The sequence below is a fragment of the Sapajus apella genome, unplaced genomic scaffold, assembly GCF_009761245.1.
Source record: "Sapajus apella isolate SASKATOON/1434 unplaced genomic scaffold, GSC_monkey_1.0 scaffold12, whole genome shotgun sequence".
Taxonomy (NCBI): domain Eukaryota; kingdom Metazoa; phylum Chordata; class Mammalia; order Primates; family Cebidae; genus Sapajus; species Sapajus apella.
Genome location: NW_022436952.1, coordinates 3,277,859 through 3,291,333, shown reverse-complemented (window position 1 = coordinate 3,291,333; position 13,475 = coordinate 3,277,859). Strand labels below are relative to the sequence as shown.

The 13,475-nt window shown below is 38.5% G+C and overlaps 1 protein-coding gene across 6 annotated transcripts; it reads right to left on the bottom strand.

Annotated features, from left to right (window-relative positions):
- Positions 1-292: 292 nt before the first annotated feature.
- KRT10 (keratin 10) lies at positions 293-4,809 on the bottom strand. Of its 6 annotated transcripts, none has more exons than XM_032279684.1 (9): positions 4,359-4,809; positions 4,093-4,325; positions 3,177-3,259; positions 2,663-2,819; positions 2,414-2,575; positions 2,200-2,325; positions 1,661-1,878; positions 979-1,296; positions 293-674 (listed from the first exon to the last, which is right to left on the bottom strand). In XM_032279684.1, the coding sequence occupies exons 1-9, from the start codon at positions 4,687-4,689 to the stop codon at positions 668-670; spliced, it is 1,635 nt and encodes a 544-aa protein (XP_032135575.1). In that variant the 5' UTR covers positions 4,690-4,809; the 3' UTR covers positions 293-667. The 6 variants fall into 6 exon arrangements, with proteins under 6 accessions (XP_032135575.1, XP_032135579.1, XP_032135578.1 ...); XM_032279688.1 differs by having other exon boundaries at positions 979-1,051; positions 1,232-1,296; positions 4,093-4,801; XM_032279687.1 differs by having other exon boundaries at positions 979-1,051; positions 1,205-1,296; positions 4,093-4,800.
- Between the last annotated feature and the right edge of the window lie 8,666 nt (positions 4,810-13,475).

Genomic DNA, 13,475 nt, shown 5'->3' with positions numbered 1-13,475 from the left:
GATATTTCAGAATTTCCAGGAGAAATAATTTCAAGCCAGAGAGCTGGGAGCCTTCCACATACTGTGTATCTTAAAGAGTAATATTGCGGATTTACAGAGTTTTTTACTCAGTGAATTTACTGACAGTGGCCTGAACATACCCATAGATTAAAAAACTTACTCAGAAAAATCATGAAAATAATCTGCCTTCAGAATTTCTGGATACAACAACCTTCGAATGCTATGGCTTACTAATCTTTAATTTTAAATAATATTTTGTACTGAAGTAAAGATAAAGTCTGACAAATTTGGATAGTTTGCATCAGTAAGAAAGTTTATTGAAATTCATTAGTAAATGAGAATAGAAAGTTGTTTTTTTTTTTTTTTTTTTTATTACAGAACACTTTCTGGTAAAGTAAAAAGAAAAAATACAGAAACCACAAAACACCGTGTAGACACCTTATTTTCCCGGCGTGAACCTGTTTTCAAAAACCATTAAGACAGAAGTATTTTCTTGGAGACTTTTGTTTTCCATGCATCTGTATATAATGGTCTGCGTGAAGGGAGATTCCTTCCTCTTGATGCAGCTTAATAGTAGTGTTTCTTGGTTTCTGATTCAACCATGGATGAAAGGACTCTACCGTCAGGTGCCACCTCTTCAATAATTGTCTTGATTACTCTTGTTTTGTTAGTATCTGTGTGAATGATGAACAAAAAAATTTAAACAGTCTGTAGGGGTCCTTAGTAATTAACAAGCAAATACTGTAAAAAGAAGGAAATTTCAACTTTATATTGTTAAGTCCAAAAAATGTTTTAAGGTACGACATTTTGATTATGCCATTTTTCAAGGTTGGTGTTAAGGGTAGTTTGTGAACAAATGCAAACGGAACCGTCTCTAATATTTTTAATTTTTTAAAACAGCTCTAGAGTTTAAAGCGCAAGAAAACCATCACAGGAAGTTAAAACTAATTCTGATTACCCCAGCTAGTTTCTGCTGACCTTGGTCCCTTAGATGAGGACTCGCCCACCGACCCGGAAGAGGATGACTTGTGTCCTCCGCTGGAGCTTCCGCCTCCGAAGCCACCGCCGGAACTGCCTCCGAAGCCGCCGCCGGAACTGCCCCCGAAGCCGCCGCCGGAACTGCCGCCGGAGCCGCCGCCGCCGTGGCCGCCGCCGGAGCTACCGCCCCCGTGGCCGCCGCCGGAGCTGCCGCCGCCGTAACCGCCGCCGGAGCTGCCGCCGCCGTAGCCGCCGCCGGAGCTGCCGCCGCCGTAGCCGCCGCCGCCGTAGCCGCTGCCGCGTCCGCCGCCTCCGGAACTAAAACGGGGTGAGGTCACAGTCAGTTATCTCTAACGTTGGAAAACGGTGGGTAGCGTTCCAGTTTGTCGTTGACTTAGAAAATAAGCAAAACATGTCTTGAGGAAATAAAACCCTGCCAGGTAAATATTTTAAAACGCTGCCAGGTAGGTATATCTTTTAAAACCCATCCTTTGAAAACAGAATTCTTAAGAACCATTTTGGGCCAAATTCATAGGAAAGTGAGATTACGGTTGAGTACTCCTTTTACCGTCCCCTCTTCCCTTCCTCTCATTCTCTGGCATCTTCTTGGGGTTTAGAAAAGCCTTGCTATCTGGAATATTGATTAAAAGAAACTGGGATAACTTTTCATTTTTAAATGTACCTTCCCTCTCCTTCTAGCAGGCTGCGGTAGGTTTGAATTTCATTCTCCAGTCGGATCTTAATATCCAGGAGTTGTTGATATTCACTATTCTGGCACTCGGTTTCAGCTCGAATCTGTTGCAGCTGTTCTTCCAGAGCGGAGATCTGGGCCTGAATCTGTGATAGCTGCACGCAGTAGCGACCTTCTGTTTCTGCCAAGGAGGCTTCCAGGGATTGTTTCTGAAACAGATTTTTTTTGTGTGTGGCTTAGCGACTTCCTTGCCATATATGAGTATAGTGACGCTTGTTTAATTATTTAATAAGGCATTATATAAAAGACTGAGAAAATAAACAGAATTTGTTTTATGTTTAATGGCACCATTTCGGTTTCAGCACTTTTAGATCAATTCCGGTCATACTTTTCCTCCACTAACGTAGACCTTAAGCCTGTTTTCTCTTTCTTACCCCCAGCTCTGCATTTCTCTCTTGCATTGCATATTCTTAGGTGAGCATGAAACTTTGTATGATAAAGGTGAAGTCATTTCATGAGCGTTAACATACCAGGGCCAGTTGGGACTGTAGTTCTATCTCCAGACCTTGTACAGTACGTCTCAATTCAGTAATCTCAGTTTTATGGCTGGACATCTGTTCAATGTTACTATCAATTTCTGTAGTCAGTTCCTTGCTCTAGAGTATTAAAAACAGGGAAAGAGATGAGAAAATTCTGAAATGATAAAAGCTCCATGGGTTTTCCTGTAAAGGAAGATTAATTTACCTTTTCATTGAACCAGGCTTCAGCATCTTTGCGGTTTTGTTCAGCAAGTTGTTCATACTGGCTTCTCATGTTATTCAGAAGTTGAGTCAGATCAACACCTGGGGCAGCATTCATTTCCACATTCACATCACCAGTGGACACATTTCGAAGGTCTTTCATTTCCTGTTTGAGGAACGGAAAGATTTAATGGCGACACGGTGACTATAATGAACTCTCTTTTGTCTGTGACAAGTATAACTTTTGTGTTACCTCCTCGTGGTTCTTCTTCAGATAGGCCAGCTCTTCAGTCAGGCTCTCAATCTGCATCTCCAGGTCAGCCTTGGTCAGGGTCAGCTCATCCAGCACCCTACGCAGGCCGTTGATGTCAGCCTCCACGCTCTGGCGCAGGGCTACCTCATTCTCATACCTGAAACAAGCATGATATCAATACTGGATATAACTTATATGGGGAGATGTATCTGTGCAGAGACTATTTAAAAAGCAAATACATAGTTAATCTCATGTCGTGGCAATACTTATGTACTAGTTCACTTAGGAGTAATAATGGTTTAATGGAAAGAAGCTTAGCAGTTACTTGAAAATGCATTTTCTTCCTTGCCAAAAAGGTAATACTGACATGGAAAATTTCTCAGATAACTCCAATACTATTTAACTTTGGGTGAATTCAGGAAAATGTAAATGCTATTGTGGGCATCCCAAGTCATTGTTAAAAACAACTGCTGTGTTTGTTGTGATGGTATTATACAATGATCACTTAACTTACTTCAGCCTGAAGTCATCAGCTGCCAGCCTGGCATTGTCGATCTGAAGCAGGATATTGGCATTATCAGTTGTTAGGTTGAGGATCTGGAGGGAGAGACACAGTTACTTAAGAAGAAGTCAGATGCAGATACGGCTTTTATAGTGGCATAGATGTTTCTGCAGTTTTATGTTGTTCTCTTACAAAATCTTGGGGATTTTAAAAATTTTAAATATAAAATATTGCAGGCTTACCCTTATACTTAACTTCAAATTATTTCTTCTCTTGGAATTTCTTCACTCTTGTATTTCTGTATGTGAATTATCCCTTTCTGGAAACTAACTGGAATTATATAGCTGTATTCCTGCAAGTGTGCCCTCCTCTTTTAGACTATGTGATTTCCATGTATTTCAGCCACGCTCTGACTGACTCACACCTGTGTTTGTTTAACTCTCTATAAATATAAATAAATATACTCTGAACTGGTACACAATAGGTACAATTCAGAAATTCCTTAGAGGTAAGCAGTATCCCATTTTCATACTGGAAAATTCATGTTTCTTGCCATGTTGGTACTGAATATGGCTTGTTATCAGTCTGAATAACATTTTGTTCTGATTCATTTCATGATTGATTTTTCATTTTCTACATTTGTAAATGATCTAGCATATTTTAACTGTGGACTCATTGTATGCTCATTAAAACCTGAAAAATTCTTGGTAATCTGCCATTCACTATGATAAGCAGCATACATGCTGGATGAAGATTGCCATGACCATACTTTCACAGATCTTTATCTTTGATGAGACTGTGTTATTTTTGAAGTAAGGAAGTAACATAGGTAAACATAGTGAGCAGCCACATTGTGCTTAATATAAGATTCATCTGTCTAGATTACATGGATAAGATATTTGAAGCTGGATTTAAAAATACCTCTTACCTGATTTTTAAGGTCATCGATAGTTTTGTAGTATTTGCTGTAATCACGAGGCTCCCCTTGGCGTGAGTTGCCATGCTTTTCATACCATTCCTTGATTTTGCCTTCTAGCTCATAGTTTGATTCTTCCAGAGCCCGAACTTTGTCCAAGTAGGAAGCCAGGCGGTCATTCAGATTCTGCATGGTTACTTTTTCATTTCCAGAGAGAAGGCCACCATCTCCTCCAAATCCACCACCAAAGCCTCCTCCAAAGCCTCCTCCAAAGCCACCTCCACCAAAGCTGCCCCCACTGAAGCTGCCACCACCAAAACTGCCTCCTCCATAACCCCCACCAAAGCTGCTACTTCCATAGCCTCCACCAAAGCTACTTCCACCAAAACCTCCTGATATTCCATAGCCACTTGATGAGCCTCCCAAGCAGCCTCCAGAGCTTCCACGGCTAAAAGAGCCACCACTGAACCCCCCTGAGCTAAATCCTCCACCAAGGGAGCCTTTGCTGCTCGAAATTCTGAAGGATGAGCCGCCACCTCCTCCTCCTCCTCCTCCTCCTCCCTGGGTATGGGAAGAGTAGTGCTTGCTTGAGCTGTATCGAACAGACATGGTGATGCTGTTTAGCCAAGGGAGTGCCTGCTACCAAGGACAGTGACAAGCCTTTATATCTTGAGAGGGTGTGTTACACATGTGTTAGAGTTTGCTTACTTGCATGGTTTTCTTTTTGCCAACTTAGCATCTTTGGCTTACGATTGCATAAATTATCTTCAGTAATAACCAATCCCAATATGTACAATTTTGAATTTGCCCTAAGAATAAACAGGAGGTTTGCTGTGTTGAAATTGAAAATGGGTGGAGATCAGATGAGCATGTTTTATTATGCTTTTCACCTGTTGAAGAACATTGAGCAACTGTTAAGATCCATTTTTCTCAGCACTGACTCAGGTTACATAGAATGTTTGCAAAGCTTGGGAAAAAAAAGAGTTTTGGCTACAAAATTATAGTTGAAATAAGATTTTTCAAATTCATGTTTTAAACAGTTTTAATTGGAACAACAAATATCATAAAGTCTGCCAGGATCATGCGATAAAATAAGGATCTATCCAAGCACTTTGGGAGGCCGAGGCGGGTGGATCATGAGGTCAAGAGATCGAGACCATCCTGGCCAACATGGTGAAACCCCGTCTCTACTAAAAAATACAAAAATTAGCTGGGTGTGGTGGCGCGTGCCTGTAGTCCCAGCTACTGGGGAGGCTGAGGCAGGAGAATTGCTTGAACCCGGGAGGCGGAGGTTGCAGCGAGCCTAGATTGCACCACTGCACTCCAGCCTGGCACCTGGCGACAAAGCAACACTCTGTCTCCAAAAAAAAAAAAAAGGATCTTGTAGACAACTGTAGAGCATGAAAAAGAAAAAAATTCTAAAAATTTAACTAGCCTTAATAGTTGCCACACATAAAACATTAAAGCCATAAAACCACAATTTAGGAGATTGTGTTTTTAGGGGATCTTTTACTTTATTTGGCAAATGAGAGTATATTGATATTTTGCTTAAGAAAGTGGAAATAATGATTATAGAATTTTTAAATTAATGATGGCATTATTTTTAACATTAAAAAAATCTGAAATCGTGAAGTTATCCTGGATTATTTTGCACTTTTAAACTCATAAAGTTTCTATGAAGACCATAATAATGCAGAAAATCTGCATAATTTTCTTAGCACAGAATCTGAAGAGCTAACTTGTAGTACTTTATACTAAATTCTGTTAGAGTGAAAGAGGAGAATTTGTATATGTTAGTATTGTAAGTAAAAATATGCTTGCAAAAATGTAAACCTGTATTAGAGAATGATACTTGCACCAAAAATTATGAGCTAGACTGTGCACCTGTGTTCCCAAGCTAGGTTCAGTTTCTCAACAAAAACAACACATTTTCTTGGATATACTGTGTACAGAATTTGGTATAACAGTTTGTCTACTGAAGTAAATTGGGGTTTGGTACATTGTATAAGATTATGTCTACCCATAGGCTATGGCATTGCTGTTGTTTGGATGTATATATGTATGCATACATGTTTTACAATTACGTAGTGCTGTTTGTGATACTGTGATTTTAAAATTTCTAGAATCAACTGTTGAGATAGGAATGGTGGTTATTATAGAGGTTATGATTTTTTCCTGAAGACATATAACAGGTGGTTGAACTGCAATTAGAAGCTTGGTCTTTTAACTCCTTGGTTCTTTCCTACTGTATCAATGCGTACATATATTATCTGTTCTGGTGGATTTGGTTTAATGGAACTGAATGACTCTAATTCTTACCATAAACTTCTCTAAATGGAGAAAAAAACAAAACAAAAAGGACTTGGAATCATGAAAATATTGAAAGGCTCTTCTTTTAGTAATTGTTTTTCAAATTAAATTTATACCTGCACATTTTAGTTTATGAAAACCACATAAATGGTTTTTGCAGGAAAGGGGAATGTGGTTGGGAGCATTAATCAAATGTTAATTATTAAAGTGGAGGTTATTATCCAGCAAATCCCAACTCTTCCAACTTGTTAGCACATGCAAGTGGGGCAGTAGTTAAAAGAAAAAAATGAAACTCAACCATGGGAATTGATTCTTGATGAAGATAGCATACAGTTAAATAAGGCTATGATAAATGAGGATAGAAAAAGAAAAAAAGATTCCAATAACTTCAGAGAGGTATTAATGAAAGCTTTTTGCAAAGAAACATTTTAATTAAATTTTGATTGATTTTACCTATCCTTAGCGCAAGTTTTAGATCTTAATATTACCAATTTTGTTTTAGTATTAGCCTATAATTCCTCCAGTGGAAAATTTAAAAATCTTAATCCCATTTCAGTTAGTTAACAAGCGGTATGAAGAGTTCCCTGTTACAATCATACTAAACCAAAGAATATGTGAAAGGAAATCTTTACATAAAAGTACAGGAGAACAAATACATGTATGGAGGGTCTTCTAATACTGTAACGTTTAATTTAAGCTACCTTTACTATTATTACCAAAGGTTGTTTATTAGCTTGTATACTGTAGAAATTGATTTGTCTTTATTCATGCTGTCATTTGTTGAAATCAGCCTTTGGCATGAGGTAAAATTAAGAGGTGCCACATAATAATTCTACAGCTAAATTAGATGTACATTTATGATTCTAGTCTTGGCACCGTTTACACTTGATTGCTATAATCCACTGCAACTGTAATTTTATTGTGCTCGATTTTTATTGTGTCTCTGTGTAAAGTGCATTGGTAGGTAGTTAAAAGATAGAAAAATGAATGAGATACAGCTCCTGTCCTTAAAGATCTTGCCAGTAGTTACAATCTAATTGAGGAGACATAACATGTACCATCAGCTTAAGTGCTATGTGCTATGTAAATGAAAATGATGGTGGGGCTTGGATGTGTGGGGATAAGAAGTTAACATTTATTGAACATCTGCTATGATCTGGATGGTTTTCTTTAATTCTCCCCCAGATTCTCTAAGATAGGCATTATTTAATAGCTGAAAAACCTAAGCCTTTAAAAGTTTTAGGAATTTGCCAGAGTATATATGTATATATTTATCTATCAGCAATATCTGAGTGCTGACATATAGCCTGGTTTTGAATCACAAGAGATACAGTTACAAAGATGTTAGTTTTCCTGACACCAGACTGGCATTCTTAAGACTAATGAGCAAGGAATCATGTTGGAATGGGGCCACCTGACAAAGTTTCATGGTGGAGTTGAAATTTAAGCTGAGTCTTGTAAGGATGGGTAGGATTTTTCATGTGTGCAGTAGCAGAGAGTATACTGTTCTGGGAAGTCAGGACTGTGAAAATGCCAAGCAGGTGGAGACACTGAATGACCAGTTTGGCTGGAGTAGATCATCTATATATGTTAATTTATTCATTCCTTCAGCAGGTTTTATTGAGCACCTACAATATGACTTGGGGAATGCATAGGTGACCAAGGTATAGTTCCTGCCCTTCAAGGAGTTTACAGTCTACTTGGAGAGGCAAACCAACATACCCACAGATCAGAGATTCTAATATATGGTAATCTGGGCTACAGTTGAGCAATGTTCAGGGTTCCGAGGGATTGCAGAGAGGGGTTCTAACAGTCTGGTGAGTGAGTGAGTAAGTGTGTGTGGGTGTGGGTGTGGGTGTGGTGTGAGTGCACAGTGAAAGAATAGTTGAAGTAAAGTTTGGGATTGAAGATGAGTTTGGTTTAAGATGCGAATTTGAGGTAATACCAGGATATTCATGAAACATTCTTTTTTTTTTATTGCACTTTAGATTCTGGGGTACATGTGCAGAACATGCAGGATTGTTGCATAGGTACATACATGGCAATGTGGTTTACTGCCTCCATCCTAGCCACCTATATCTGGCATTTCTTTAAGCAATTATGGGACTGCAATTAAGGAGAGGGTTCAGAACAGCAGACTTTCTGAACTCTCTCAGAAAGGGGGTAGTTAGGATCCCTAAGTGAAGGAATTTAGAGACAAATGTACAGAAGGTCTAATTCTGAACTTTTGGAGTCACTTTAGGGGCTGGGAAGAAGTAGAGCTAGAGAATAATCCTGAGAAGAAGGACATCTAAGACCAGGGAACGGGGGAAAGATGATGGTTGAAGCCAAGGGAGAAGAGAACACGGGTGTGGTGATCACCTGAGAGGCCAACGAAAAGGTGAATTGAGGAAAGCAATTTGGAACCATTGGCATCCTTCCAGAGGACAGTTTTAATTGAGTAGTGGTGAGGTAATTCATGAGGTATATGCAATATTGGAATGGATGACTTTGCTTGTGGTATTTTTTTTTTTCATGTTGTCCAGTTTATCAGTTTCTTCTTTAATAGCATCTGAACTTTGAGTCATGGTACAAGTGCTTTTCGCATGGGGTTGGTTTGGCTGGAGCTCTGGAAACGTGTTGTGGATTCAGGTTTGTTACCAGCTTGACTTGTCTCACTGTTGGGATTGTGATCCTTTTTATTATTTTGCTTCAAGTAAAATCATCTTTTGAAGTTTCTAGCTGAAGATTCTATTTGCAAGTTTCTTTTTCTGACTGAGCAATTGAGATATACATAATTTAAGTAGTTGCAGAAGGACAAATCTAGTAATGCAGGTTATATCTCAAGATGGCAAGGTTGATCCAAATATTTAGATTTTTCTATTATTTATCACATGAAGTTTGAGAGTCAGGCATTTTCTTTTTGACTGTTCTGTGACTGTGCAAATTGCTTAATATGCTTTTGTGGTTACTACCTGTAGAGTCGAAGCAAAGTAGAAAATTGTATCATTATTTGATAGATTTGGTACCCTCTTCTCAGGTAGCTGAGTAATTAGAACTAAGGTATCAACTGATAAAGTTTGTGTCTTCTCATTGGCTAACTTCTAAAATTCAGGCATCTTAAACCTACAGACACTCCTGTATCACGTGATTTTTCGGAAACTACTGTGATGGAAACCACAAAAATATGGAAACTACTTGAAGGCTTTTGGGAGTAGTGTAGCAGAGTAAGAGGGTGGGTCTTGGGGTCAGACTTCTGGGGTTGCAATCCAGGCTCCACCACTTACTGTGAGGTTTCATCTTAATTTCCTCTTCTCTAAAGTAGGGATTATAATTTTTCTTACACTGTGGAGTTGTAGTAGGAGTCTAATGAGTTAATAAATATAAAGCATTTAGAACAATGATTTGCATACATAGAATAAAATGAATATATTTTTGTTGTTTTGCTGTTTTGTGATCTCTGTTTCTCATAGGCTAACCCACTGTCCAACCCACAGGATGCTTTCAGAATAGGAAGGAATGAAAGGATAGGGTGAGAAGTTGGAAAATGGCTCCTGAGGAGGAGAAAGTGGCTGGAAAGGAAAGTAGGGTAGGGAAAAGGTGTTCAGTTTGATAACTTTGTTATATGTTTTTCTTTGAGTGACACTTCCTTTCACTTTATTTTTTTTATTTTTATTTTTTTTGAGATGAAGTTTCGCTCTTGTTACCCAGGCTGGAGTGCAATGGCGCGATCTCGGCTCACCGCAACCTCCGCCTCCTGGGCTCAAGCCATTCTCCTGCCTCAGCCTCCCGAGTAGCTGGGATTACAGGCACGCGCCACCATGCCCAGCTAATTTTTGTATTTTTGGTAGAGATGGGGTTTCACCATGTTGACCAGGACGGTCTCGATCTCTTGACCTCGTGATCCACCCGCCTCGGCCTCCCAAAGTGCTGGGATTATAGGCGTGAGCCACCGCGCCCGGCCCTCCTTTCACTTTAAACTTCTTACTTTATCTCCTACATCCACCAAGGCACTAATTTTGTCACCTTTTCTTTGTCATGGCTGAGGTATTTGTTTCTTTCTGTGTAGCCCCACTGCAACTGTCCTAATCTGAGCTTTCACCTTCTCACGAAGATTACTTCACAGCTTCTGAAGTGGTTTTCTTGACTCAGCACTGTCAATTAAGATCTGTTCACTGCGGCAAGACTGATGTTCTTGAAACAGTATTGTCATCACTTCATCAACATACTGAGACCGCTTGTGGATGGATTGAGTCTTTTCCAAAGCCTTGTCCTACTCTGTCTGTCCAACCTCATGCTGCCTCCGGTGAGTCAGGATGGGGAGTGGAAGGAATGCTGCATTCTGTTCATAAAGTAATTATGTGGCCCTGGGCAAGACACTCAGCTTTCTGTGTCTCAATTTACTACCCTGTAAAATGTGGATAGTAATATGAAATATTAAAATATGGATAATGATAATAATCCATGATTCAGTGAAAAAATGTGTGTTAGCATCTCCTTTAAAAACCCTTTGATTACTTAATCTGTTAAGCAGGTCTTTCTTCTTACTCTTGGGAGAGATACTATGCTTTGTTCCATTTTAAGGCCTGTGTTTGTTGCTCTTGGCTTAGAATGCCTGTCTTCTACTTTACTGCTTATTCAAGTTATTCTACCTCAACTCCAGACTCTGACTTAAATGCCATCTCCTTCACGAGACTTCTTACCATTAGTCTGTGGTTCATGGCTGTCCCTTTCTTCTCATTTCCTATGTTGAACAACCTGTGTTTTGTAACTTGTTATAATATTCTGAGCTCCTTATTAGTGTTCCCAATGCGATATGACGTTTAAGCTCCTTTAGGGAAGGGAGCGTGCCTGTGCTCTTGCTGCACCCAGTGCTCATTGTTCTCTGAATGTTTTCTTATTGCCTCAGTGCCTTTCCCCACTTTCTTTGCCTTTGTTTTTCCCTCTAAACTCTTGGCCTGTATGTTTTGGCAATAGGGCAAGTTAAAAATTTAAATAAAGGCTGGTTAAAGGCAACTAAGTTAATTTTGCTTTAAAGGAAATAATGATACCTTTTGATATAAGAATGTGTAAGAATGATAAGAAAGCCAAGATTCTGCATAGGAATTTTAAAATCTCTTAAAGTATATAAAGATGTATTCCTTAGAATGGAAATATACTATATACATATATATATTAAGAAAACATCACTTTTTTTTTTGTCTTGGATCTATTGAGATTATCTTGATACTAGTAACCTGCTGAAATATATCTGTAGTTTTATACTAAAATTGGAATTTTTTTCATGTATCACATCAAATTAAGAAGCTTCTGCACAGCAAAGGAAACAATCAACAAAGTAAAGAGACAACTCACAGAATTAGAGAAAATATTTGCAAACTACCCATCTGACAAAGGATTAATAACCAGAATATATAAGGAGCTCAGACAACTCAATAGGAAAAAAAATCTAATAATGTGATTTTAAAATGGGCAAAAGATCTGACTAGATATTCAGATCTCAAAAGAAGACATACAGGCTAGGCATGGTGGCTCACACCTCTAATCCCAGCACTTTGGGAGGCTGGGGCAGGAGGACGGCTTGAGTCCAGGAATTCAAGACCAGGCTGGGTAACATAGGGAGACCCCATCTCTACAAAAAATAAAAATAAATTAGCTGGGTGTGATGGCATGTGTCTGTAATCCCAGCTACTTGGGAGGCTGAGGTGAGCCATGCTCATGCCACTGCACTCCAACCTGGGTAACAGAGTGATCTCAAAAAAAAAAAGCAAGCAAAAACAAAAAGCATATAATAGCAAACAGGTATATAAAAAAAGGGTCAGCATCATATATCATCAGAGAAATGACTCAAATTCTTACTGCAATTGAATATAATTAAATTATTAGAGTCACAATAATTCGTTGTACATCTTACCCCCAGTTAAAATGGCTTTTATCTAAAAGAAAGGCAATAATGGATGCTGGTGAGGATGTGGAGAAAAGGGAACCCCCTCGTACACTGTTGTTGGGAATGTAAATTAGTATAGCTACTATGAGAACAGTATGAAGGTTCCTCAAAAAGCTAAAAGTAGAACTACTGTGTGATCCAGCAGTCCCACTGCTAGGTATATACCCAAAAGCATGGAAATCAATATATCAATGAGATATCTGCACCTCATATTTTTTTGTAATACTATTCACAATAGCCAAGATTTGGAAACAACCTAAGTATCCACCAATAGATGGACTGATAAAGAAAATATGGTACATATACACAATGGAGTACTATTCAGCCATAAAAAAGAATGAGATCCTGTTATATGCAACAACTTGGCTGGACTTGGAGGACATTATGTTAAGTGCAATAAGCCAGGCACAGAAAGATAAACTTCTCATGTTCTCACTTACTTGTAGGAGCTAAAAATGAAAAGAATTGTACTCATAGATGATAAAGAGTAGAAGAATGGTTACCAGAGGCTGGGAATGGTACTGTGGGATGAGGGGGCAGGGAAGTGGGGATGGTTAAGGGGTACAAAAATATAATTAGATCGAACAAATACGATCTAGTATTTGATAGCACAACAGGGTGATTATGGTCACCGTTATTTATTGTACATTTTAAATTAAAAGAATATTATTGGAATGTTTGTAATACAAAGAAATGATAAATGCTTGAGGTGATGGGTACCCCATTTACCTGGGTGTGATTATTATGCATTGTTGCTTGTATTGAAATATCTCATGTTCCCCCTGAATAATACAGTTAGTATGGATCCATAAAAAATTAAAAATTTTGAATTTTTTTATATTAGGAGAATTGACAATTCTAGTTGGTTTTCTGGCTAGCTAGCCTATGAGTATGTTGTAATTTAAGGATTAAAGATAACATGATTTAGCTTTTAAATTTCATCAGTATGTCATAGATTTCTTTTCAGGCAAATAACTTCATTCTGTAAAGACAGTTGCTCACTATGAGTTGGCTGCATTAGGAGGATAATTAATTAATAGAACATAAAATAGCAACATAATATTCCTTTTAGTTTTAATAAAAAATAGTAAAGCTGAAAGTACCAAACAAACAGATCCCAATTTTAAAATATTGAAACTGAACATTGTCCAAAATTCAG